We start from the raw sequence: 27652 nt of genomic DNA on the forward strand, positions 1-27652 counted from the left end.
CTGCGTCCCTCACGCTATCAACAAAAGAACTGGATTATCTCCGTGGCTAACCCCTATCCTTCTTCTTTCTTTCTTTTATGTCACCTTCATTGATGTATTTATATGCTGCTTCTAAAAATTAAGAATTATTTGCTAGTCAGCGCTCTGTACTGTGCTCTTTACTCGCCCGTATGTGTCACGCTGTTTCTTTTTTTTCAATAATGAATCTTTTTCCTTCCGAGTTGGTATGGATGAGAGCGCGACTTGCAGTCACGGTGGCGGCGAAGAGGCTATAGAATACGTACTTTGCCACTTTCCTCGATACAGCGTGCACCGGCTGTCGCTAGCGGCCGTGTTGGCACCCCTTGACGACAGGCTACTTTCAGAACAGTAGGGAAATGCCGACAGGAACTGTCGTCACACTCAAAATTAGTCAAAGGTTTGTGGACCTTTTTACGTGGCAGTGGCCTATTAGAAAGACTATATGCCGTCTTTTTTTATCACACCTCTCGTTTTTTGTCCCCGCTCTTCTTTCCGTCCTTACTTCCCCTTTCTCTTTCCTTATTGCAGGGTAGCAAAGCAGAGGCTTTAACTCTGGTTAGCCTCCCTGCCTTTATCTCATTTGCATCTCTCTGTCTCCTTCCACTGATGAACCAACCTGCCTCTTTGAACACACTACATCAATAGGCTGCGAGCTTCATTCCGAACACTTGGTGCTCCTGAACTACAGCCAACACCGCACCGCATCGCATACTCCCAAAGAGGAGGCAACGTCCTATCATATTTTTGTCCGCTTTGATTCTGTACGGAAACCCCTGCAGCGCCCTTACGTCGGTTCATACCGTGTCACCCATCTTACCAACAAACATTTCACCGTGGACTTAAAGGGACGACACGACAGTATCTCTATTGATTGCCTCAAACCCCCTTGGTTGAGAACCCACTCCCTCAGCCAGCGGATAAACCATTTAGCTAAGTGCCAGTTGGTCCTCGGCAATCATCAAGCACACTTCAACTCCCAACCCCCCGACCCAAACTCCTCAAAGTATCGTTCCGGCTATGTGCACGGCGGCTGGCTAGAGAAAGGCCTTTGCCCAGAAAGCGAAGTGGACGCGTGGCTCAGATCACGAGCGGCTGGTGCGAGGTGACCGGTAGAGCGATCGCCGAGGAATGATTGTCAGCTTGTTTCTTGTGGCTCATCGTCATCACTGATTTTGCACGCCACAAAGTGTTCTCATATTCTTCCTATGCTCTGTTGCGGAAGAGCAATCGCCTGTCTTGGCCGTTTTATAAGCTCTTTTTCGCTAACAATGATCTCAAGAACACTCTTTACGCGATACCATTCTACGTCTCCTCACATGTTGATCAACGTTTTAAAGAGCGAGTGGCAAGCTGCCACACCAACCTGTACTTCCATCCATTTAGGCCAGAGACGTCAACGGAATGAAACAACCTCTCCGCCTACATCGTTAGCAACACGGATGAATCTTTCTTCAAGACATACGGCTGCAGCAATGTACGACAGCTGCACCAATCCTCTCTGTGAAATCACAATGGCATAGAGATTTATTTAAGTAAATGAATAAAGGAATGAATAAATAAGTAAAAGAGAAAATACAGCCGCGCGTGCTTATCTTTATTGGTGACCACGTTTTAGCGCCTAACAAATGTTATTGCGCAACGCAGGACGTGCCTGCATTTACCGTAAGTTTCTGGAATTTTATGGTTGGTTATATCCGGCGTTTGTTGTCACCGAACCATGTGTAATCTGATTTCATGTATGCACGACGCCGTACGTGTTCTAGAACCTTCTAGAAGACACGCGGGCACCAGCAATTACTCTGGAACTTTCGATGACTGATGCATAAAAGCCGACGCGCTTTACCCGTTGTCAGAGTTTTCGACGATCTCCGTCTGTGTTCGTCGCTATTGTTGTGCTTTATGTGCAGTCTTTCTTTTTTGTGTGGGCACGGGTTTCCCAAATATAAGGTAGTTTCATCATTCACAATACTACTGCTGTGTTCTTTACCGTCACTACTGCGTGGCAGCTGGTGGTGGTTTGGGTTCATGTATTAGGCGCCCCCAAAAAGCCGTTACCCAAGCCCGGACCCGGAAAACAAAAGAAACCTCGCCAAGAACCAGCGAGGTAGCCGCAGGCTCCAAGGCCTTCCCCCGGAGCACGGAGTTTTGCCTGAGACGACCAGGAAGAACGTCACCAAGTCCACCCCAATGGCAGCCCTAGCTGTTGCCCCAGCCCCAGCCCCAGCCCCAGCCCCAGCCTCAGCTGTTGCAGCCCTATCGTGCTGCAACAGCCCAGAGAGCCATCGCCCTTCCATGGATCACCGAGTGAAGATCAAAAAAGGTGGATGGAGACTTACGAAAAAATCGCCACATTCAACTGCTCGGGCTCCGACAACAAGTTGTGGCATGTATACTTCCCCTTAGAAGATGCCGTAAGAACGTAGTTTGAGAACCGAGAATGGGCCCTGACAATAAGAAATGTTCTGCAATGGCATCTTGCAGAGATTTATGAGTGACGCACGCAAGGAAAAGACCAAATCTCTGCTGTGTAACCAGGAGTAATGTAACCTGCTGATGTAACCAGGAGTTGTTACATCAAGAAGGGCACGACGATCCAATTCATTGAGGAAATTTTCGAAACCAGCAATTCGTTTATCCTGTCGGATTCTGTGGCATCCACCTCGACCACCATAGTTCCCGAACGAGACATCAACGTAAATGGAGGTCTCCCCATCAGTAAACAAGAAATGCTCAAAGGTCTTGGCGTCTTAAGCCCTGCTAGAAGCCCAATTGCACCTTCGCCACGACAGCATCGCGATCTTTACGGAGGAGATGACTCCCCTGTTTAGGCACGCCGAACCCGACATTGTAGACGAGAAAAGTTCGCTTCGTGATGAGGGGTGTCAAGGAACAGCTCTACGCCGGATTGATGCGCAACCTGCCCTACACAGTTGCTGAATTTGCTTCCGAGGCACCAGCCACCGTGCAAACGCTCGAAAGTAGGAACAGGAAGTTCAACCGACTCATGCTCCCAACAAACAATGCCTCAGTTCAACCAGTGGGCACCGATGACCAACGCCACTCCATCAGAGCGGTGGTACACGTGACGCTTCAGAGGATGTTCCCAAGATCGCCGCCTTAAGTAGCACTCATTACTGACCTCGTCTGAGAGGAGATTCAGCAGTCACTTAAAGTCCCCGAATAGCCGCGGCCAGAGTCGGAAGCGATGGCCTACACCGCCATAGCCCTCCGTCAGATTACCCCTGCGTGCCCGCGCGTGGGCCTCATGACGCTGCGATTCCGTCACGAGAAGGGGCCTCTGTCGCCGCCGCAACCCCGCCCATCTGTCGGCCATTGAAGCGCACCAAGGAAGACAGATATTTTGCACGTCCCCGACCACCGCCCCCTTTGCTACAGCTGCGGAGATGCCGGCCATGTGTACCACCGCTGCCCCTACCACGACTTGAAACTCCGAGGGTTCGCCGTCGATGTGCCGCGTCCACAGTTTCAGGAGCGCCCACGTGACATCGCTGGCTATCTCGCCGCTACTCAGTGGGGTTCTCGACGACCGTCCCGTTCGCCGTCACCAGGCCGCTACTTGTCGCCGCAACGGTGATTAAACACTGGCCCAGCCCGGTACCGATCCACGAGCCAATATCCGGAAAACTAAAAGCAACAACCGATGGCGGTGCAGTTGCTGTTCGTCGAAGTGACGAAGATCCTCCACCGCCGACGAACACGCCGAAAAGATGGCCTCGACGATATATGAACGAGATGCCGCAATACCGACGAAGCCTAGAAGCAAGGAAACACGCCTACAAAAGAAGACTTGACGACGCAACATTTAAGCCACCCGTCAACACGACGCAACCGTTATCCGACGCCAGAACCTAACTGCAACACAAGACAAAGAATCACTGACCTCGACGTGTTTTCGATGGCCACGCAGTCTCTGCCTTAGTGTACACAGGAGCCGACTACTCTGTGATGAGTAGACCCCTTGCCGACGAGTTGAAGAAAGTTAAGGCTGCTTGGGAAGGTCCTCAAATCCGGACAGATGGAGGACACTTGATAACACCGAGTAGAATCTGCGCGGCCAGAATTGCCGTTAATGACCGAACCTACCCTGCCGCCTTCGTTAGCCTCCAACAGTGTTCACGAGACGTAATTCTAGGCTGGGTATTCCTGAACCAACATAGCGCAGTCATCAACCTGAAGTCGAAGTCAATAAAGCATTGCGAAGATCAAGCGATACCACCGGAGAGCTCGCGTAGTCGCATGCCTTGAGTGTGGTAGAAAATAAAGTGAGCAGCCCGCCGCGCTCCAGCATTTTCATTTTATCGGCACCGAAACACCTGCAAACGTAGAAGGCGTCATCCAGCGTCACCAACATCTACTGCTCGACCGTGAAATTTGCATCGCCCAAGGCACTTCTTGACTGCACGGAGGAAAAACTAAAGTGTTGCTGACAAGCAACAGCCAGGAGTTGTCACATCAAGAAGGGCACGACGATCAAATTCATTGAGGAAATTCTCGAAACCAGCAATTCGTTTATCCTGCCGGATTCTGTGGCATCCACCTCAACCACCATAGTTCCCGAACGAGACATCAACGTAAATGTAGGTCTCCCCATCAGTTAACAAGAAAAGCTCAAAGGTCTTGGCCGACGACACAAAGACTGTTTTTTGATATCATAGAGGATTCGACAAACACCAGTTGCGAATCACTACGTAATAACAGAACAGTGTGTTCGACCGCACCGCCAGAGTCCATGCCCAGACTCAAAACTGGCTACTGGCAAACAGAAGTCGACGAGCGGGATCCCGAAATGGCTGCCTTCATCACGCCAGACAGCCTCTATGAGTTCAATGACATGTTATTCGGATTGTGGTCGGCTCCTAACGTTCCAGCGCGTGATGGACCAAATGCTAGCGGGGTAGAAGTGGCAGACCTGCCTCGTCTACTTAGAAGATGTCGCTTTTTCTGCAAGTTTCGACGAGCGCTTGAGACGCCTTTAAACAGTACTGAAGACAATCGAGTCTCCCGAACTCACTTTGAAACCGGAAAAGTGTCACTTTGCTTAGCAAGAGCTGCTGTTCCTGAGACAAGTGTTCAAGAAGTCTGGAGTAAGACCCAACCCGCAGACGACAGCTGCCATCGCAAATCTCGAACAGCCCGTCGCCAAGAATGAAGCGCATAGTTTCATTGACATGTACGATTACTACAGGCGCTTTGCGAAGGACTTTTGCCGCATGGCTGCGCCGCTGACAGATCAAACTAAATGTGATGTAGTGGTGAAGTGGGAAACGCCGCAAGCCGACGCATTTTCAGAATTCAAACGACGTAAGCATTCGTCACCGGTACTCGCGCACTTCGACGAAGTCATCAATACGGAAATCCATAGTGACGTCAGTAGACTAGGCCTCAGCGCCGTCAAAGCTGAGAGGAAAGATGGACTTGAACGGGTGATATTTTAGGCTAGCTGGACGGTGTCAAAAGCAGAAGGCAAATATTCTACACCCGAAAAGCAATGCCTTGCCACCAAAGGGCTACATGAAAATTTCGCCCTTACCTCTATGGCAAACCACTCAAAGTCGTAAGCGATCAGTATGCCTTGGTTTGGCTAGTGATTTTACAGGACCTTTCAGGACGCCTGCCACAGTAGAGCCTCATACTGCATGAATGTGACATTCCTGTAATTTACAAGTCAGGACGGAAACACTCTAGTGCCGACTGCCACTGCCTGTCTCGCGCCCCCGTGGACACGCCGCCTAAACATGACAAAGACTACGACGCCTTCTTCGCAACAATAGGCACAGACGACTTTGTCGAGCAGCGGCGAGCGCACCCCGAGCTAAGCAGTCTCGCTGAGTACTTGGAAGGCAAGACCGACTTTGTCTGGAGGATATTTAGGCACGGATTGTCTTCGTTCTTCTTGCGAAATGACGTCCTTAGTTCCTCGTTGTGCCTGCAGCGCTCCGGTGAGAAGTCCTACACGCCCTGCACGACTATCAGAGAGCCGGGCATCTTGGGTTTTGCCGTACACTTGCAGTAATGGGAGAAGTATTGCCGCGCCTGACCGCCGACGTGGCCCGTTACGTCAAAGCTTGTGTGACTGCGAACGACGCATGAAACCGCTCACAAGGCCAGCGGCATTACTACAGCCGATCAAGCCACCTAGCCGACCATTTCAGCAGATCGGGATGTATATTTTGGGACTCTTTCTAAGGTCAGCATCTGGAAACAAGTGAATCGTCATGGCGACGGAATACATCACCCGGTTCGCTGACGTGAAGGCTCTCCCGAAAGGCAGTGCTGCAAAAGTGGCGAAATTCTTCGTCGAGAACATCCTGCTGCGATATGGTTCCGCAGAAGTCCTGATCAGCGAAAGAGGAACAGTGTTTGCCCCAGAGCTTACCCAAGCCATTTTGCAATACAACCATACAAGCCACAGGAGGACAACTGCCTAACACAGGCAGACGAATGGTCTTACGGAGCGGCTGAACAAGACTCTCGCCGTCATTCTAGCAATGTACGTCGACGTCGAACACAAGACGTGAGATGCCGTCCTGCCGTACGTAAGCTTCGCTTACAACACGGCAGTACAAGAAACAAGAGACTTCGACGACGCTACGTGGAATACCAGCCCGTGACAGTGTTTGGGTTTGGACCCCGATACGCCGACGAGGACTCAGTGAGAAGCTATGGCGACGCTAATTCGAACCTTACAAAATCAGCAGACGTATTGGCGCACTGGACTAGGAGGTCGAGCCACATGGCATTTCGCAACCACAGAGGTGCCGCGCACGATCCTGACGTGGTCCACGTGGTGCGTCTTAAGCCCCTTTTGCGAACGCTGACGAAATTCGTTATTTTGTTGTTTCTTTACTACGGGTTTTTTTTGTTTTGTTTACTGCACCCGTTTGTTTGCAGCGTCTGGGTGATGCTTTTTAAGACGGGGGTATTGACACGTGTATTGTATATCGTTATCGCACGACAACGTTTCAGCCCCTAACAAATATCATCGTCAGCGCAGGCTGCGCCTGCATGTACCAGAAGTTTCTCGAATGTTGTCGATGGTTCTCTGCGCGGTCTGGTTGTCACCGAACCTTGTGTAATGTGATGTCATGTTTTCGTGACGCGAATGGTATAGAACTTTTTAGAAGACACGCGGACACCAGCGATTACTCTGGAACCTTCATTGATTGATGTATAAAAGCTGACGTGCTTGACCCGCTGATCAAATTTTTTCGACGATCACCGACTGTGTTCGCGGCTATCGTTGTGCTTTAAGTGCAGGCTCTTTTGCGGACACTAATTCTCCCAATAAAATATAGTTTCGTCATTCACTGTAATGCTACGTACAAAAAGGCCAGGGCGGCGGAACCTCGAGGAAACGGCAACATGTCAAAGGTGGGAAGAATCGATTGCTTCAACGAGAAGGCCGAAAGTTTCGACTCCTACGTGGAATGGTTCGAGTTGTATGTGGAGGCAAATGAAGAAGCCGACAGCAAGAAATTAGCCGTGTTCTTGACGGTCGTAGGACCGAAATCATGTGAAATACTGAAAAACCTGCTCGTACCCCATGGGCCATCCAGTAAAACATATGATGAGGCTAAAACGGTTCTGAAGAACCATTACAGCTCCCGGAAAGCCATCGTAGCGGAAAGGTGCAGATTCAACCACCGTGTACAGTATGAACAAGAAAGCGTGACAGACTTCATACTCCAGCTGAAGAATTTAGCCAGAAGTTGCGCATTAAAAAAAATTCAAAATTCAAAATCAGTTTATTCAAACGACTAATAAGAAGTACATGTGAATCATCTGGGCCCTTAGCGTTCTCGGCTAGACTTGGGCCCATGCAAGAAGTGCGAAAAAATGTTAATAGCGAGACAACTCAATATTTTACACAGGATTCATGTAACAGCAGTTATGCGACAGTTATACACAAAGGAAGGCGAAATGCTCAAGAAATTATACAATAGTTCGGACGACAAAATAAAAGGAAGAATGCATCAAAGAAAAACATAGACTTATAGTGGAGTCGAATATTGCTGGCTCCGGAAAAATTTTTTTATATCGGCGATTGAGAATTGATCTACTTTTAAGTTAGCAGGCAGTTGGTTCCAAATTTTAGCAGTGGCATAGGCGATAGTTCTTTTACCGTGCACATTATTAACAGCTGGAAGGTTAAAACGACAACTGAAAAAGTTTTTAGTTGGACGAGATGGATATACAAAAACAGATGATGATAATGGGATGTTATGGTTTAGTATATGTATAACCACACAAGCTAGATTGAAGTGCAGCATTGCAAAGAAAGGTGTAATGTCTAAGTGACGAGAAAGCGGTCCGGATCTATCTGTGTGTTTACTATGTGTTATTATTCGAAGTGCCCTTTTTAGTAAAATTACTATTTGATTGAAGTACGTGTTATACCTAAGTCCACAGGACTGCACACAGTAAGTCATATTGTTTTGAAAAAGGCAATAATACAAAATATTTATTGTGCGAAGCGAGAAGAACTTTCTAGCTTTTATTAGGACAAAGCAAGCCCGGCTCAATTTGCTGCTTACTCGAATTATGTGAGGATTAAAATTGAAAACTGAATCTCGAGTTATACCAAGACATACCTGTTGATCGACTCGTTCGAGGGGTTTTGCGCCTATTCGTAACTCATTTAAGGTAGATGAATTTTGATATGGACTAGAGAACACAATGTATTGAGTCTTTGAGGTATGTATTGTTAATTTATTTTGTAAAAACCACTGGTACATTCGAGAAAGATCACTATTTGCGTGTCTTTCGAGCATATTAGGGTCATGACTAGAGAAGAGAAGGGCTGTGTCATCAGTATACATAATAGTTTGGGCATAATTCAAAGCATCTGGCAGTTCATTTATGTACAAGGAAAAGAGTAATGGTCCCAATACCGAGCCCTGAGGCACGCCACAAAGGATGGAATGAACGCTTGATACGGATTTGTCGATTTTAACACATTGCTTGCGACCAGAAAGATAGCTTTCGTAAAACTGTTTCGCTTGACCTCTGCATCCATACCTATGTAGTTTTGATAGTAGTATATCATGGTTCACTGTGTCAAACGCTTTTTTAATATCGACAAAAATGCCAACTACATACTCTTTGTTATTTAATGCTTTGTTTATAAATTCACTTAAACACTGTACAGCCGTGGAAGTCGACCTGTTTTTCCTAAGACCGTGCTGGTTGTCTACTAGTACGTTATATTTATCTAGAAAATGGGTAAAACGTTTCATCAATAACTTCTCAAATACTGTGTTAAGGGCACTAAGTATTGATATTGGTCGCTAGTTCTCGATGTCATCCTTACTACCAGACTTGTATATTGGTGTGACTTGCGCTATTTTAAATGCGTCTGGATATGTGGTCATGTAGAAGGATGCATTAGATAATTTTTCTAAATGCCCACTCAGTTCCTCGATGTGCTGTTTAATGAGGAGTAAGGGGATCTTCTCTTTACCTGATGTTCTTCCTCCAGTCATTGTTTTAACGGTAGAAATGATTTCATCATGAGGAATGTCATCAAAAACAAAAAAATTAAGTACAGGAGCTGGGAGCTCGGGGGCTTCGTGCATACTTAGTTGTTTCGCAAGAGTTGGACCTATATTACAAAAGTATTGATTGAAGTCTTCCGCAAGGCTTTCTGTGGTTCTAGTAGGTGGGATATTTCTGGCAATATATGATCGTTCTCTTGAAGTGTAATGATCGAGTTAACTATTTTCCACATTTTACGCGGAGCATGTTGGTTGCTTTCTATAAGAGTTGTATGATACTTCTTTTTGGATTTTCTAAGTAAGGCCAGAGCTTTATTTCTATGTATTTTATATTGTATACGATAGTATTCAATACCTTTGAACTGCTTGTGCTTTCTATACCATTTATCTTTAGTTTGTATAGCAGCTAAGACCTCAGTCGTTACCCAAGGACATATTGGGTCAGAATAATAAGATTTTGCATTAATAATTGTTTCTTTAAAGCAAGATGAGATAACATTTATAAGGTGGTCGAATTCTTTGTTAATATTCTTACTGTTCTCAACATTGATCTCTAGAGTGCGTATACGGGAACTTAACAGGCTGTGATCAATAGTTCTTTTCACGCGTTTGTTAATTTCTTTTTTGAGAGGAGAACACGATGCTAGAAAAAAATACTCGAAAATGGTCAGAAATATCAGCATCAATAACTCCAGAGAAAGACGGTGACGTTTCGAAATTGCATAGGATATGGTCTATGAGCGTCGCTGTGGAGGCGGTAACTCGAGTTGGTTGTGTTATTGGATTAAGGTACCCGTAAGACTCAATCAGGTTCACGTATGGTGCTGCATTGTCATTAGGAGTGTCAATATTAATGCCTCCACATATTATTGCAGGATTATTCATAGAAGCGAGATGTTCTAGAGCAGGTTCAAAGGCATCTAGAAAAAGGCTAATGTGCGAACTTGGGTAACGGTATAAAACATCTACAGTTAACTTGGAACTTAGTTCAAGGAATAAGAAATCATATGCTTCGGAAACCTGACATGTAAGTTTTGGACAATGCTTGAAAGCATTATTCTTATGTATATACAAAGCAACTCCTCCGCCACGCGTCTTTGTTGGTCGCGAGAGATAGACTGAATTAAAATTTGGAATATTAAAGAATTCATCAGGTTTCAACCACGTTTCTGACAACGCGATCATATCATACTCAAAGGAATGGGACTTTAATACGACCAGCAAAGAGTCAATATTTTTAGTTAAGCTTCTAATATTGCAGTGTAATATCTTCAGATTATGCGCAGCTGAAAAAGCCGCATTCAGATGCGACACATTACACATTTCTGGAAATGGCTTACCTAGTGCAGAGGCTAGAAAATCATGCAATTAAATTCAAGTCTTCCTCACAAGTGATGTGAATGACTGACGAGGTTTCAGTTTTGCGGACAAGAATTTTTGGAACTCAGGAAAATTTCCACTGTTTTTCTTTCCTTGTCTGAGTGGTCTTGCCGAGCAAGATCTTCAATTCCGAACATAAATGTTTATTTATGTAAATGGGATTGTCATCTTTGAATTGCAAGTTTAATGTGGAAAGTTTCTTCCTTTTTGCGAGTTGGAGAAAGTTGTCTCTGACTTTGCGAGATGTAAATTGGACAACAATGTTGGATTTTGTTTTATCTTTAGTTGATACGCCATGAACTACATCAATGTCTGATGCGGAGACTTCCGTACCAAGTTTAGCACCAAGTACCTGCACGGTATTTTCGAGGTTCTCATCAACACTGAAAGGAAGACCCTTAATTTCCAAATTCGTTGCTCTGCTGTATTGCTTTAAATCAATCACGTTCTTCTTTGGGGCGGCAAGTTCCTGCTCAAGGTGCAGGTTTTCTTTTTTAAGCTGCTCATCGTCGTCTTGGCACTCTCAGGCTTGGCCTTAAAATCATCAAAGGAATTACTAATATACTGAGTCGCTTCCTTGATTTCGTCAAGGTCAGTCCTGATTGCATCAATTTTGTCAAGCTTCAGTGACATCTCCTGAACAATTTTCGCCAATTCTTTGATCGTGGTAGGTGCTTTTTCTCCCATCATAGAGCCAGAGCAGCGAGCGACTTAGAGTAGGTAATAAAAAGAAAGCGTTAAAGTCACGCACCTACAAGATGGCGAAGGGTGCTTTTAGCAGCGCTGTTCCAGGCGAGCTAATTCCCACTGAGTCGCCCGCTGCTCTGTGCCGACAGAGTTCCACCGCCTTGCTTTTATAGCTGCAGGACCGGTGGTGCGCAGGCTCAATGATGGCTTCTTGTCAGTAGAGTTGAGGGGGCGTCATCCAGGTTCTCCAGGTAATCACCACGTCGATCTGCAAGATGGCGAAGGGCGTTTTTAGCAGCGCTGTTCCACGCGAGCTATTCCCACTGAGTCGCCCGCTGCTTGATCAAGCTTTGAGGGACAGGCTCGTAGCAGGGCTGCGATGCGCGGACATCCAGCCGGAGCTGTTTGCGGCTAACGCCGGGGTTGTGACCTTTGAAGGGGCTTGCAAGATCGCCCTGAACCGCGAAATGGCATCGAAGCAGTCGCAATAAATTAAGTATGGCGAGGCAGTTCCCCAGACGGACCTGACAGCTGAAAGCAGGCCAATAGGCAAGCTCTCAGGCCAACAATGCCCCGTCAGAGAGAACCGCGGGGGAGGAGTCAGGACAGAACCGATAGAGTGTTTCCGATGTGGAAAAAACCACTCGGAAAGAACATGCCAATACCGCAGGTACAAGTGCCACAACTGTGGCACACAAGGTCATCTCAGGACGATCTGCAGGCGGGGAACCGAACCACGCAAAGAACTAAATTGGGTGGACGACTCCACGGAAGAATCGGATAATGATTTCAACAGAACTGCTTGTTGGCCTAGTTGGTGCTTGCTAAAAGAGATGTTTTTTGCCGCAATTGAACACTCAGTTGAACACTCAGTTGATATAAATAATTGATATTTGATATTTGGATAACGATTTGCAGATTTGTAGTATCCCCAGCAACAAGTCCGCGTATTATGTTACCGTGGATGTAGAGGGCCACAACGTGACCATGCAATAGACACGGGCGCCTCAGTGACGGTGATGCCAAAGGCAATCGATCAGCAGAACTGGGCGCAACTGCTCCTGAAGGCGGTGGCTGATCCGTTAAGAACGTACACGGGCGGGCTTGTCCCAGTTCTTGGTTCGGTCGACTTGCAAGTAAAACACAACAAGCAGACTTGCGTCCTTCCCCTCATAATAGTCGATGATGCAGGAAAGCAGTGATCGTGCCTACTGGGAAGAAACTGGCTTAGTCGAATAAGGGTAAATTGGAACGAAGTCGTTGCCATATGGTCAGTAGACATTGTAAGTGAGCTGAAACAGAAATTTGCGCCTGTTTTTTTGAAAGAGTTAGGACCAATTTCCGGGTTCAAAGCGCAGATACTAAAAAAACCGGACAGCAAACCCGTGTTCTGCGGAGCACGTAAGGTACCTTTCGCTCTTTTAAACCAGTGGGAAATAAGCTGGATACTTGGGAGGAAGCCGGCGTCGTGAAGCGCGTAACACAGAGCGACGGGGCAACACCCTTGGTCGCTGTGCCATAAGATGGAAGGGCAGACGTCTGGCTATGTGGTGACTATAAGCTCACTGTGAACCACGTGCTGAGAACAGCGCATTATCCGCTTCCACTTCCAGAAGAGTTGTCCGCAGCTTTAGAAGGCTTGAGTGCTTCTTGCGTTTTGGACCTAGCCTCTGCATACCAGCAAGTAGAGCTATGCGAAGACTCCAAGTCTCTCTTGACGATACACACGCATACAGGGCTCTACCAATACCAGCGTCAGCCCTTTGGCATTGCAAGTGCTCCAGCAGCATTTCAGTCGCTTATGGACAGAATTCCCAGTGGTATTCATCACGTAGAATGCTATATTGTTGATGTAATCATTGAGGGTACCACCACGTCGGACTGTCGATAGCGGCTAGAACAAGTACTGCAGCGGTTTCAGGCCCACAATGTAACTCTTCAAGAGGTAAAATGCTAGTTTTTTCAAAGGGAAGTTCGGTACCTGGGCCACCAGATATCTGCAGCCGGAATCCAGCCTTTGGAATCAAAAGTTAAAGCAATTAGGGCTGCGCCAGTACCCTCAAATGCAACGGAATTGAAATCACCCTTGGTCATGGTCACCTTTTATTCCAAGTTCCTGTCGAACTTGGTGACCGCGGCAGCACCGCTGTATGCTCTTTTAAAGAAAGGTCTGCGGTGGCAATGGTCTAAAGAATGCGCTGCTGCTTTCCATAAGACAAAGAAGCTGCTCACGTTGAGCCCAGTACACTGCTACTACAACCCAAAGCAACCGCTTGTACTCAGTTGCGATGCATCCCAGTACGGACTGGGCGCAGTGATTTTGCATGTACAACCAAACGGGGACGAAAGGCCCATTACGTTTGCTTCTCAAACATTACCGGCAGCGGAACGCGCATACTCGCAAATTAAAAGAGAAGCGTTGGCCATATTATATGGGTTGAAAAAGTTTCATCGATATCTGTACGGCCGTCGTTTTATGCGTTTCACGGACCAAGAGCCGTTACTCGGCATTCTAGGTGCCTGCAAGCCGGTACCAACTTTGGCCGCTGGGCGCATGCAACGATGGGTGCTTATCTTGGCGGGATATCGCTACGAGCTTACGTATCGGGAAGGGTCCGAAATGGAAGTGCCCGATGCGTTGGCGAGATTGCCACTTCCAAGTCAAGCAAAGGATGAAGAGGCCGACTGTTTGGCAGTTTTTGAACAACGCCTGTCGGCACTATCACAACAATATGGTCTTTAAGGAAATAATTGGACTAAATAAATAAATTTCCATCATGGTGCTTCTACGACTGGAGCGCCGAATTTCAATATATTGTGATTTCAGTAGGAAACTCAATGTTCCTAAATCTTCAGCTGCGCTGTAGGTCTGCTCACCGCTTTTATAAGGTACTTCGCTGCTTGCTTCAGAATGAAAAAAAAATTTAAAAATTATATTATGGGGTTTTACGTGCTAAAACCACTTTCTGATTATGAGGCACGCCGTAGTGGAGGACTCCGGAAATTTCGACCACCTGGGGTTCTTTAACTTGCACCTAAATCTAAGTACACGGGTATTTTCGCATTTCGCCCCCAACGAAATGCGGCCGCCAAGGCCGGGATTTGATCCCGCGACCTCGTGCTCAGCAGCCTAACACCATAGCCACTGAGCAACCACCGCGGGTGCTTCAGAATGAGGCCGAATGTTTAACGGTCATATTCATGCTGGACATGTCTGCATATTGGGGTGCTAGGATTGTATATTCGTATCGAAGTGATTGTGACGGCGCAACCCAGCAACTCTATGCCATCGCAGCACCAGGAAGACATTAGTCCGGAGAACTCTGAACATTGCTTTTGTCGTATACAATGTATTCCAAACGCTGCGGAGTTCATTGCTTCGTGAAGGATTACAATCAAGGTTCTTTGCACACAATAATTTAATTCTACGCCTGTACGTTTTCCAGGGCAGTGCCTCAGCATATAGTTATACGTGTGTATTTGTTAAGCAAATGCTCAATGGCAATCAGTACCTCATTTATGTTGTAGCGCCTCTCTTGCGTTGTCCTGCAGTTTCCTGCATTTGTTTAACATGTTTCGCCAGGTGGCCCTAGTACATGATTTTTGGTAGAAGTATGTGTCGAAGGAATGAAACGACTGTTCTAAAACACTATTTTACCTGCCTCCGTTATCGTGCGAGTAGAGCGCGAAGGCTAAGCAAGCATGTATGTTCAGGGCTTGTCTTGTCTCCGCCCTCCTCTCCTCCTTCTTCCCTTCCTCTGTTCAGAACCGGCGCATAGCTTTGGGGTTGCACAACCGTCGTAAAACATCACTATACCTCCAATATTTTATGCAAGTTAGCTTTTTGTTTGCGTTTTCATCTGTGCAGGCTGGTGTCCAAAGGTGGTACGTCTTATGCCTGCAAGATTGTGTCCAAGGAGCTCACATCAGCCGTGTACCGCTCCAAGTTCTTGCCACGGGAGCTGAAAATCCTCGCTGCCATCCGCCACTCGCACATTACCTACGTCAGCGAGATCATCGATCTCCCGTCAAAAGTATTCATCATCATGGAGTTGGCCACCGGAGGAGACCTACTGGAGAAAATATTGGTACTGTAAAACGATGCATTGGTATGTGCCCCTAATAGACGAAAAATATATAGCAACACTTTTTGGCTAGCTTAATTTGAGGCATTTTATTCCGATAGCAATTATGGGAACACTCCAGGTTCGTTTCTTCCGTCGCCGTCATCTTACGCATAAAGTCCACAGGTAACACAGTCACGGCGACCCCCACGCTGTATGTGCGAGTGAAAGCGTGCGAGTGGAGCCGACGGTCACGGCTCAATCTCGCCCGCGCGAAAGGAAGGAAAGCAGGGAGGAAGCACGCCATCTTCTCTTGCGCGCGAGGCACCCAACGTAGTGAGGCACCTGGAGGATGGAAGGGACGGCGTTCTACTCCGGCTGCAACTGCGTATGTGGAAGCTGCGCGTGGTCGTGCGGTCTTGAGAGTGATCTGGGTTGGGGGCAGAGTCTAGGCGCGTGGACGGCTCGTAGCTTTGTACGTGCTGTTTTTTCTTGGCGCCCAGTTTGCGTTGAAGCGATCCGAAGGTAACTTCCCTCACTGCTGCTGCCGCCTTTGCTGACGCCAGCGCTTCGTCAGCGAATGCCCGTGGTGATCGAATGTGATGTGTTGCTAGTTGCTGTGCGCACTGACTCCATGCTTCTTCATTTACTTAGCTAGTGAATGTTTACAAAGAGTACGTATTTGGGCTGGTTGGTTCATGATTACGAGCAGTAAACCACCCTAAGCCACAGGACAAGAAGAGCCACACAGACAACAGCGCTCACTAACAACCAAGTGTCTTTATTCTTTCAGTCAGCTTATATATACACCGCCGCTATCTCGAAGCACAGAATCCACAGAATTCAGCATGCGCAGGGGCGAACATTGCAATTAACGCGATATGAAGGCAATCTCCTTCGGAAGGAGAGAAATAGAGGGAAGGCTTACACATGCTTCGCCGCTATTATGAATCTGGAAAGTTTCTGAAATAAGACGTGAACGGTCATCGCGGTAGTTTGCAGATAGATCACATCTTTAAAAGACGGCTTGCAGCCACATTCATTGCAATGCAGTGACAACTGACTATCTCTAGCGCGTTATTGAACCTTGTTTGAGTGTTCACGCATGCAGTCATCGATGCACCGCCCCGTTAGACCAATATAAAATCGCTTGCATGAAACAGGAATCTTATAAAACACACAGTCACAAGAGTCAGCAACAAACCTCTGTCTGTACTACTTTTTACAACTTTTTTTGTTGCTTTCGGTCACCCGATTTAGCTGACAGCACAGGCTGCCTGACTTATTTCTGGCAGTAAGCAGCAACCTAACGCCTGCCCTGCAGACAACCTTTCAGAGATTATGCACAACTTGGTGCACATATGGGGTAACCGCAACCACTTGCCGTAAGTGATTCTCAGATTGAGTAGCTGCCAATTGCTTTCTTTAAAGACTTTTTGCGAGGATTTCAACGATGCCGGTTAAAAGCATGGCGGTATACCCGCGAGCTTAAGGCTGGCTACTTGCATTTCGACGCTTGCACCTACTTGGTGACCACAGGACCTGATGAGGGCCGCCTTCATGCAAGATCTTGTAATACCGCGCTTGACTATCTTTGGTATGAGATCGGCTGTGTCTGCTATCGCAGACAGCCAGTTTTCTATGCGAACACTCCCTGCGCTGCTGTTTTATTAAAACTAAAGTGCTCTCCTGAGGCCTCCGCTAGCGGCTATATCTGCTCTCCTGGAGCAGTAGAAAAAAAAAACCAATCTATCGTCGCAACGACAAAAGCCCCCCGCAACGAAAAAAGTGCTCCGCAACTTTCGCAACATACGGAGTCCCTACGAGGAAAATAACGGAACACCAATGATGAATCTGCCCACGGCCCTCTTGCATTTTGTCTCTATCTGTGCTGCTGCCGGACGCGTCCTGGGTACTGGAGGGATGAGGAGCAGCTACTCGCAGGTTTGTATGCAGGATTATCATAGCAGAGAAACGCCGCAAAGTACCATAGTCAACCTGATAGGAATTAACATTTTTACTGGATAACTTGAGCATTTTATACGTCCAATTAAGTAAATGGGTATCGCATGCGTCATTGCACTGTACGTTGCCTTCCATCTCTTGCGACAAATAGTTCCGCGGTTTTTGATTATAGAGTGCGTACGGGTTTCCGTGGAAGCTGCGTGTGGAGCAGTTATACATACATACATACATACATACATACATACATACATACATACATACATACATACATACATACATACATACATACATACATACATACATACATCTTTATTTGAGCAGTTCACAACTTATTACACATATCGTGCCCGCATAAGCGCATGTCGCTTGTGGGCGGGTCATGGCAGACATGAAGTGCTAGCTCGCTGCTAGCAAAATAAGTATGACGTATATGTTACATATCGCAACAGCTTGAAGAGAACACTGAACAGGAATATTTTACTGTTAGTAGCATGAGAAAAAAAAACTAATTGAAAATAAGATTTCCCTCTATTTCTTTGGGCAACACATCAATAAAAAAGATCACAATGTTTTTGTTTACAAGACAAAAGTGTAAATAATGATAGGAACTGTTTAAAAAACATAAGCACGCAATACCTGTCAAGTATTTTGAGGATGAAGTAACCATGCTTTAATTTGTTGTTTGGCTTCTTTTTGGCAATGCTGTTGAATTATATCTTTCGGCAACTGGTTAAAATAAAAAGGAACGTAATATTCTCGACACTTTTTACCATAGTTCGTATATATACGCGGTAACTGATAAAGGCATGTTTTTCTTAGCGTTTTAGGTTTACTCAGTATTATTTTGTGGCGATTCGAGAAAATATTACGAAGAAGTATCACTTGTACAAACAGATCCGAAAAGGACTCAACACCTGCAATATTACTTTTTACGTCATTGTCTGAACAATCATAAGCGGTACCATACAGTATGCTCGCAGCTATCCTATGCAATAGCTTATCCACTCGAACTACTTTCTTTTGTGAGCAGGAACCAAAAACTGAAATACCATATTTGAGCACAGACTGGCCTAGAGCCTTAAAAACTAACCTTCGCAACTTAACAGGCGTGTTAAATTTAAGTGTGTATAACTGAGCTGCTACCGTTCGCAAACGCTTCATTATGGAGTCAATGTGGACATCCCACAACATAGGGTCGTGAAAATGAAGACCAAGGTACTTAACAGAAGAGGATAGCGGTAGAGACAGGCAAGAGCATTTTAAACACTGAGAACCCTGAATAGAAAGGTCTAGGCTAACAGTCTTATGAGGATTTCTGAAACATATCATGGTGGTTTTGTCTTTGTTTAAATATATTTGATTAGCATTTAACCAATCAATCACACGTGTTGCGTCTTCTTGAAGTAGTTTTACGGCTTCAGAATACGATTCGTGTGATATACGTAGTGCAGTGTCATCAGCGTATTGAAATATTGCAGCATTCAGTTGTATGTTGGCAATGTCATTTACGTAAATGTTAAATAATAGAGGTCCCAGGACCGATCCTTGAGGTACATCATACCTAACTGATGTAAAATCACTATATGTATTTTTTATAGAAACTACATGAATACAATTTGAAAAATAATTGGAAAAGAATTTCGAATAAGGACCTCGGAAACCAATACTTTTTAGTTTGTACTTCATGATGTTGTGTTCTATGGTTTCAAAAGCTCTTGTCAGATCTAAGAAAGGGCCAAGCACAATATTATTTTAATCAATATTTTTACATACGTAATTGTTACATTCTTAAAGCAGATCGACTGTACTTAACCTACGTCTAAAACCGTATTGGGAGGGACTTATAATACCAAATTTATCGCAAAAGGATACCATGCAATTGTAAATAAATTTCTCCATTACATGCGCTAACGCGTTCATTATCGCGATTGGTCTACAGTTATTTTTATCTGATTTACAACATTTCTTATAAATTGGTCTAATTACTGCGGTCTCTAAAATCTGCGGGATTATAACTGTTTCGAAACATCCGTTTAAGATAAACAGGAGTACGTTTTGCCGATGATAGAAATAGCACTTTAGATCTCGCACTTTTATTCGGTCATAACCTGCCGGTTTGTTGAGTGGAATTCCGCTGATCAAGTCCCACAGGTCACTTGCATTAATGGACGGTAAAATAGCAGAGTTTGGAATCATCTGTCCTAGGTAATTTAAACTCAGAGTTCTAGAAGACTGCTGTTGTAGTTTTGTTAGGGATAGTTCAAAGGCATCTTTAAAGAAATTCGCAATGTCCAATGACTTTGCAGGCGAAAATGTTTTCAGCAAGCCATCATCTAGATTTTTACGTTCTGGTTTTCCCGCCAAGTCATGCAACAAGCCCCATGTCTTTCTTACGTTACTGCGACAGTGTGATAATTTTTCAGCGTAGTATTCCCGTTTACTTTTTCGTAACTGAGCAGTAAGCTTGTTACGTGCGGCTCGATATTCTTTTTGCAGATCTAGATTTGTCGGGTAACTTTTACAAAGCCTCCATAACCTATCTTTTTGGTAAGATAGTCCTACAATGGATGCAGTTATCCATTTCTTCCTGGGATCTCTGCGTTTCAATTGAACTTTTTTCGTGGCCAGTAAGAAGAACGTACTAAACTGATTTGCCATTTGATTATACGTTGTCACATGGTTGGATGTGTCTAATGTCGTCCAGTCTAAGTTTCTGACTAGCTTATCTACTTTGCTGTCGTCTATGAATAACCTTACGTGATTTACGTCATCTTCAGGAGCGATAGTATCTGTAACACGCAAGGCCGTGAAATAATGATCTGCCACTTTTTTATGTATAACTACCGCTTCGGTTTCAAAGTGTGGGCATCTCGACGCTATATGATCAATGCATGATCTCGTGAGGTGAGAAGCTACAGGTTCTTCATGGGTGAAATCGCGTATAAGATGTACCAAACGATGGGCTGAAAGCAGATCTACATAGTTAGCGACTCCCTGTTTTTTTGGTTTGGTGATATCAATGTTTATATCTCCCGCTTTAATTATGTTATGACGAGCATGTTTAGTGAGGAATGTAGACAATTCAGATAAAAATACTTTCAGATCAGAATTAGATGGTCTGTATACTGCTAATACCAGGAAAGTAGCTTTAGGCTTGCATAATGTAAAGGGAACGACTTCCGCTGCGGTAAAGTCAGCAGAAATTACTTCCATTATCCATTCGTTTCTAACAAAAAGATAGACGCCACCGCCCTTGCTCAGGTCACGGCACTCTGAATGTGACTGAAAACCTTTGAGAAGAAACGCTGCAGATTCGGACTGCGTTATATTTATCTCTGTTAATATGAGGATGTCTAAGTATTGCAATACTTCGCTCAGGTACACATTTAATGAATCCCAGTGCTTTTTAATGCTTCTGATATTAGTGTGCACAAGCTCTAGAGATGGTGCAGTGCAGCCATTAGAGCGTAACCTTCTTTGTACCCATTCCGCGATTGAATTGAGCGCTGTGGGCATGACTAATTCAACCTTAATAGATCAGCTTCGCTGACAATTTTCTTCGCGCGAGATCCTTCAGCTTTTCTCATGAAAACCATTCCATTCTTTGTCCATACAAACTTGAATGCCTTAGCCTTTGCAACTTGCTTTGCCTGCCAGAGCAGTCTCCTTGTTTCAGCCGTCAAGTTCTCATTGATGAAAATGTTTTCCTTTACCAAGATTCTACGTTTGCTATACCATGTGCCTCTTTGTATTCTTGAAGTAAATTTAACGATTATGGGTGGTATCCTTCCTTCCCTAGCTGGCAGCCTATGAGCTGCATCAATACAATCAGCAGTCAGTGATGATTTATCGAGTTTTTCTGCTAGCGATTTCAAAACAATGTTAAGGTCTTCATTACCACCAGGTTTCACGCCACGAATTTCGATGTTATTCCTTCTAGAATAAATCTCCAAATTTGTGACCGCTGTCTGCAGCTGCGCGATTTCTTTGTCCTTCGCCGCAAGACGTGTGTCTATTTCGTCAGAGTGTTTCCTGAGAGCAGCAACTTGTCTGCTCTGAGCAGCAATATTTGTGGTTATTTCATCATATTTTTTAGACAGCATTTGCATCGAGCTTATAACTTTTTCGATTAGCTTACTCCGCGTTTCAGCTAATCCCAGCACCGAGTCATTCTTAGAACACTGTAACTGCATGGCCTTATCAGGTCTGTCTACTCTCAATTGGAATTCATCTAGCCTGCTTTGAACAGAGCTTATGGCTGCCAAAACCTCTCGCAGAGTGGGCTGCGGCTCTTCAGAATTGCTCATTGCACCAGATCTTTTTTTCATGGCGTACTCAGAACACACCCAGCTGATTTTTACGTTCTTTTTTGCAACGCCTGAGTACTTCCCAGTGTCATGTAAGCTGCTAGATTCACAACAGCCCACGCTTAGCGCATCCCGTGGCACCGGTTCGCGACAAGCAGTACAGTTTGCAATTCTGGATGCAAGGGACATGACAAAATACACAGCACAATGCAAAAAGCCCTGTCGCAGCCAGACGGGGTGGAATCAAAGCAAGAAAAAGTGGCTATCGCTAAAATTATAGCTTACCTACAAAACAGATGGCATGTTAGCTTGCGAGCCCACAGCCCGTCAGACTGCGACAGGATGGCTGTCCGCTGCCGCTTTTTTATGCGGTCCAGTCCCTGATAGCGTCCCTCGTGTCGCTGCCGGGCAGACGATGGCCAGCGGAACGTTGACGCATGCGCAATTTGGACAGCCACACTAGTCGGCGTACGGTGTCGACCAGGGCAGCAGGAAAATCTTCTTTGCCGTTTATCAGCCGGGGATGCGATTGATACAAAACAGAAGGCATGCTAGCTTGCAAGCCCACACAGCGTCAGATATATAAGTTTGCATCCCAGTACCACTACAAGACTGAGTGCGTACGTTGAAATTCGCTTTAATAATTAATTATTTTTCCTTCGGGCTTCATGGCTTGTGCGAGCCTGACAGCTCAGCAGGCTGTGTTTATTGGGGCTGTATACGAGGATTGTTTGATCCTGCAATCCTGTTGTACTCTTTTTCAGAATACCCGCCATGGTGGCTCAGCGGCTATGTTGTAGCGCACACGAGCGCGGGAGAAATCGCGGCCGCGGCGACCACATTTCGGTGGCGGCGAAATGGAACAAAGGCCGTCTCCCATACATTGGGGGGCACGTTAAAGAACCGCAGGTGGTCAGACGTAAAACGGAGTCCCCCGCTATGGCGCGCCTCATGATCACATCGTGAATTTGGCACGCAAAACTCAAGAAATAATTTTGTTTCTGTCTATAGTGTATGAATTATAGGGACATTGCATTCCAGCGAAAGATAACAACGTAAAATACAGACGCACACAGTATAGAGATATCAAATTAGCACTTGAACAAAAGTGTTACGGGTGCTAATGGGGGGATATGGGATTATAATTTCGGGAACCTCTGCCCAGTTTTCTCATCAAGTTTGTTCTTCATATATTTTCGAACTCTTAACTGTAATAAATAAAATCAATAAAAAATTTGCCGCCCTTCCACTACTGTGAAGAGGGCTGCCAGCGATGCTCGGGATCTGCGGCTCTTCGTGGTTGTAACGCCTCGGCTTCGCGTTCCCCCACGGTGAAGCCGGTACGTCGATGACGAGCCCTTTCTTGAGAGAGTTCTAGGCGACGTTCATGAAATGCCTCCTGTTATTCGGCCGAGCGCAGGAAGCGCAGCCCACTCCCCATGCCATTTTTTTATTCATTTCACAATACTGCCAGCCAACGTGGCCCAAGCAGGATGGAATTACAATGGAGTGGAATTAAGTTCGCTGTAATAGCTTATGAACTTCCTGGCAGGTTATTTGTTTAAATGCAATACAAACGTCCACAAAAAGTTTAATACACACTGAGTCAGGGATTACTTGCACTAAATCTGTCACGATCCACCCCGGGTCGTGAACAAGGGAGGGCAGGGCGTCTGGCGCCCTCCGACAGACGGACGCTCCGCAGCGTGGTGGTGCTGAATGGTTACTGACCAGCGAGCTGCCGTGCTCGTCGGTGTAATTCCGCATTGTTGCGGAAGAATGAAAGAAGACAGAGGAAGAAGATCGCGAGACGCTGACTGCGGCGTATTGTTGGTGGTGAGCCACCTTATCTACTCTGACTCATCCTGTATATATATTGTAAATTGAGTCTTTATATACACTCCCAACATCATCTTAACGTATTGGTGGGAGGTGTGGGGTACCACGGCTGGAAACGGAGCCCCGCATTAGACGTCGCATCCCCGTCCGCACCATGAATGACGGCGAGCCCGCGGGATCAACGTCGTTGCCGCCTCCAAGGTCACCGTCGCCACCTACGGCGCTGTCGCCTTCGATCGCGGTTGTGCAGCCCAAGGATCCTGGAACTTTCTGCGGGACAAATGGCGCCGACGTTGAAGAGTGGGTGACTACGTACGGACGCGTGAGTGAAATCAACAGATTGGGCCCTACGCTTATGCTTGCTAACCTGTTGTTCTACCTACGAGGCACGGCAAAGGTGTGGTACAAAAACCACGAAGAGGAGCTAAGCACCTGTCACCAATGAAAAGAGAAGTTGATGGAGTTGTACGCCAACCGACCAACCTGAGCCGCTTCAATCTAAATGCCCGCAATGTTTCGCCCACCGTCGAGTCTAACAGCGCCGACAACTCTGCTAGGAAAACATGGTACATTCGCTCCCCATGCCGCGCGGACACCAGTCTCACTCACCGCAAACGCGTAGCCAATCTTCCCGTTTGCCGCAGCCACGTAGCCTTTCATCCCCTGTGGCTTTATGCCGCACCCTTTCGGAAAACTAAGAAATGAAGCCCTCGGAGGTGGTGCTGCATTGCCTACTACTGCAGCAAATCCTCTGTCTGTGACCACAAAGAGAAGTGTATTTGACGTTAATATAGACGGCTTACCTGTCCAAGCACTCGTCAACACTGGAGCTCACGTATCTCTGATGAGCACCAGCCGACGTAGACGTTTAAAGAAGGTTGTCACCCCAGCGGCTGCCCGAGTGCTTCGTGTGGCCGACAGTGGCGTGCTGGTTTTTCTTGGAATATGTACAGCGCGTTTAAGTATAGTCGGCCGTCCTACTTCCGTTCTCTTTGTTGTAATCGACAAATACCCTCACGACGTTATCCTTGGATTGAACGTTTTATCTACTCATTCTGCTCTCATCGACTGCGCGACCGGCGTTCTTCTGTTAGAACTCCCTCAACTTGCCGATGCTCCGAGCACCGCCCCACCACACTTATGCTCGCTTCACGATGTGCATCTGTCACCCAAGCCAGTTAGTTACGTCACTTTGGCCGCTCAGCCACAGGTTCCAGACGCTGGATATGGGTTTCGCTTCATCATCAACGTGCTTTTGAACCGGAACGTTGCTGTTCCGCATATTCTGGTGACGATTACTAATAACGACGCCGTCTTGCGCTTCCAAATTTCAGCCTGTGCCCTCAAGTACTTCCGGCCGGCATGTTCTTGGCCAGCATTTCTAATACTTCCCAATTTGACATTGAAACATTAAATTAAATTATGAGGTTTTTACGTGGCAAAACCACTTTCTCATTATGAGGCACACCGTAGTGGAAGACTCCGGAAATTTCGACCACCTGGGGTTCTTTAACATGCACCTAATTTGACATTGAAGGTCTCAATGCCGAGACCGGTTTCTTAGCACCAATTGCAGATCGCAGCTCTGGTTCCCTACCAGATGATTTGGCGAAGATGATTGCACTTGACCTCACCACTCCACAGGCCACCGACATGTGTGTCCTCCTCGAATTGTACCTTGACATCTTTGATTTCGGCGAGACGCCTTCAGGATAAACGTCTGCTGTTGACCACTGTATCATCACTGGAGGCACGAATCCTATTCGTCTGCGTCCCTCTTGTATATCGCATGCTGAACGTCGAGTCATCGAATAAAAAGTGGAGAAAAATGCTCCGCAAAAGGGCCATCGAGCCATCAGCCAGCCCTTGGGCTTCGCCTGTCGTCCTTGTGAAAAATAAAGATGGTACCTCGCGTTATTGCGTCGATTATCACCATTTACACAAGATCACCCGAAAAGACGCCTATCCACTACCACGCATCAACGACGCCTTAGACTGCTTGCACGGAGCTAAATACTTCTCCATCGATCTTGGATCCGGCTACGGCCAGATTTCAGTTGATGAAATAGACCGCAAGAAGACGGCCTTCCTCACGCCGGATGGCTTATATCAGTACAAAGTCATGCCCTTTGGCCTTTGCCATATTCCTGCGACATTTGAACGTATGATGGACTCTCCTCTGCGAGGCTACAACTGGGCCACCTGTCTTTGTTACCTTGACGACATTATTATTTTTTCACCCACATTGGACAGCCACATTACCCGACTCAAGGCCATTCTTGCGGTTGTCCGAAAAGCCGGCCTCCAACTAAACTCTACGAAGCATCAGTTCGGTCGCCGTCAGATTACCTTGTAGGGACACCTTGTTGATGGATGCCGTGCTCAACCAGATCCGGGAAAAGTTCGCGCCGTACGCAGTTTCCCTGTGCCACTTTCTGCTTCTGACGTGCGCTGCTTCGTCGGCATATGTTCTTGCTTTCGCCGTTTCGTCAAAAACTTCGCCGATGTTGCTCGGCCTTTCACAGACCTTCTGAAAACAGAAGATCTGAATAGAATGTCTTCTGACAGATCTTTTGGTTAGGAGCGTTGGCAGCGCTGTAGTGTCCAACGTTGGACGGTCGCACAGGTTAGCCGGGCAGATTTCGTCGTTGGAAAAAACGCGCTTCGAAATTAAGGTGCATTTTCAATGCGGTGCCTTGAAGAACGGTAGTTATCTGCAGCAACTGGAGAAAGAGACGGTTTAAGCATCCAGCTGCCATATCGGCACAGGGTGCCGTAGTGGTTTGCCGGAAGAGAGTCTGATGTAGCATACCTTTCTCCAAGTTTGTGAATGGTGGCCAGTCGATGCATTTGTTGAGGAGCCTTGGCAACGTTGTCGTGTCCAGCGTTGGCCGGTCACACAGTTTAGATGGGGAGATTTCGTCGTTGGAAAAAACGCCCTCCGGATTGACGCACGCTTCCGATACGGTGCCCTGAAAAACGGTTGTTCTCTGCAGCAACTGAAGAAAAAGCCGGCGTAAGTGTGCAGCTACCATGTCAGCGCCGGATCCCGTGGTGGTTTGCCAGAAAAGAGTCTTATGTGGCCTCCTACCCTCCAAGGTTGTGGAAGGTGGCCAATGGATGCATTTGGTGAGGAGCGTTAGCAGCGCTGTCGTCTCAAACGTCGGCCTGTCACACAGGTTAGCCCGGCAGATTTCGTAGTTGGAAAAAACGCCCTCCGGATTGATGCACGATTCCCATACGGTGCCTTCAAGAACGGTAGTTATCTTCAGCTATTGAAGAAAAAGATGACGTAAGCGTCGAGCTACCATGTCGGCGCCGGATCCCGTTGTGGTTTGCCAGAAGAGTCTTATCTAGCCTATTACCCTCAAGGGTTGTTGAAGTGGGCCAGTCGATGCATTTGGTGATCAGCATTGTCAACGCTGTCACGTGCAACGGTGGCCGGTTACATAAGTTAGCCTGGCAGATATTGTGTATACAGAAAGCGCCCTCCGGAAATAAGCACATTTCCGATACGGTGCCCTGAACAACGTTAGTTATCTTGAGAAACGGTAGATAAACACGGCGTCAGCGACGAACAACCATGTCGGCGCCGGATCCCGTATCGGTTTGCCAGAAGACAGTCTCATGTAGCCTACTACCCTCAAGATTTGTGGTGGGTGGCCAGTCTATGCATTTGGTTAGGAGCGTTGGCAGCGCTGTCGCGTCCATCGTTAGCCGGTCACACAGATTAGACGGGCAGATTTTGTCGCTGGAAAAAACGCCCTCCGGAATGAAGGGACATTTACGATACGGTGGCTCGAAGAACGGTAGTTATCTGCAGCAACTGAAGAAAAAGACGGCGTAATCGTCCAGGTCCCACGTCTGCGGCGGA

The 27652-nt window shown here is 46.5% G+C and overlaps 1 protein-coding gene across 1 annotated transcript in view; it reads left to right on the top strand.

Annotated features, from left to right (window-relative positions):
- Positions 1-15700, top strand: part of LOC129385547 (testis-specific serine/threonine-protein kinase 4-like) — a 55695-nt gene extending 39995 nt beyond the window's left edge. Inside the window, exon 2 of the mRNA XM_055072193.2 lies at positions 15472-15700. Coding sequence (XP_054928168.2) covers positions 15472-15700 — 229 coding nt within the window. The remainder of the gene's footprint in view (positions 1-15471) is intronic.
- Positions 15701-27652: the final 11952 nt, after the last annotated feature.

Source organism: Dermacentor andersoni, chromosome 3, assembly GCF_023375885.2.
Source record: "Dermacentor andersoni chromosome 3, qqDerAnde1_hic_scaffold, whole genome shotgun sequence".
NCBI classification, from domain to species: Eukaryota; Metazoa; Arthropoda; class Arachnida; order Ixodida; family Ixodidae; genus Dermacentor; species Dermacentor andersoni.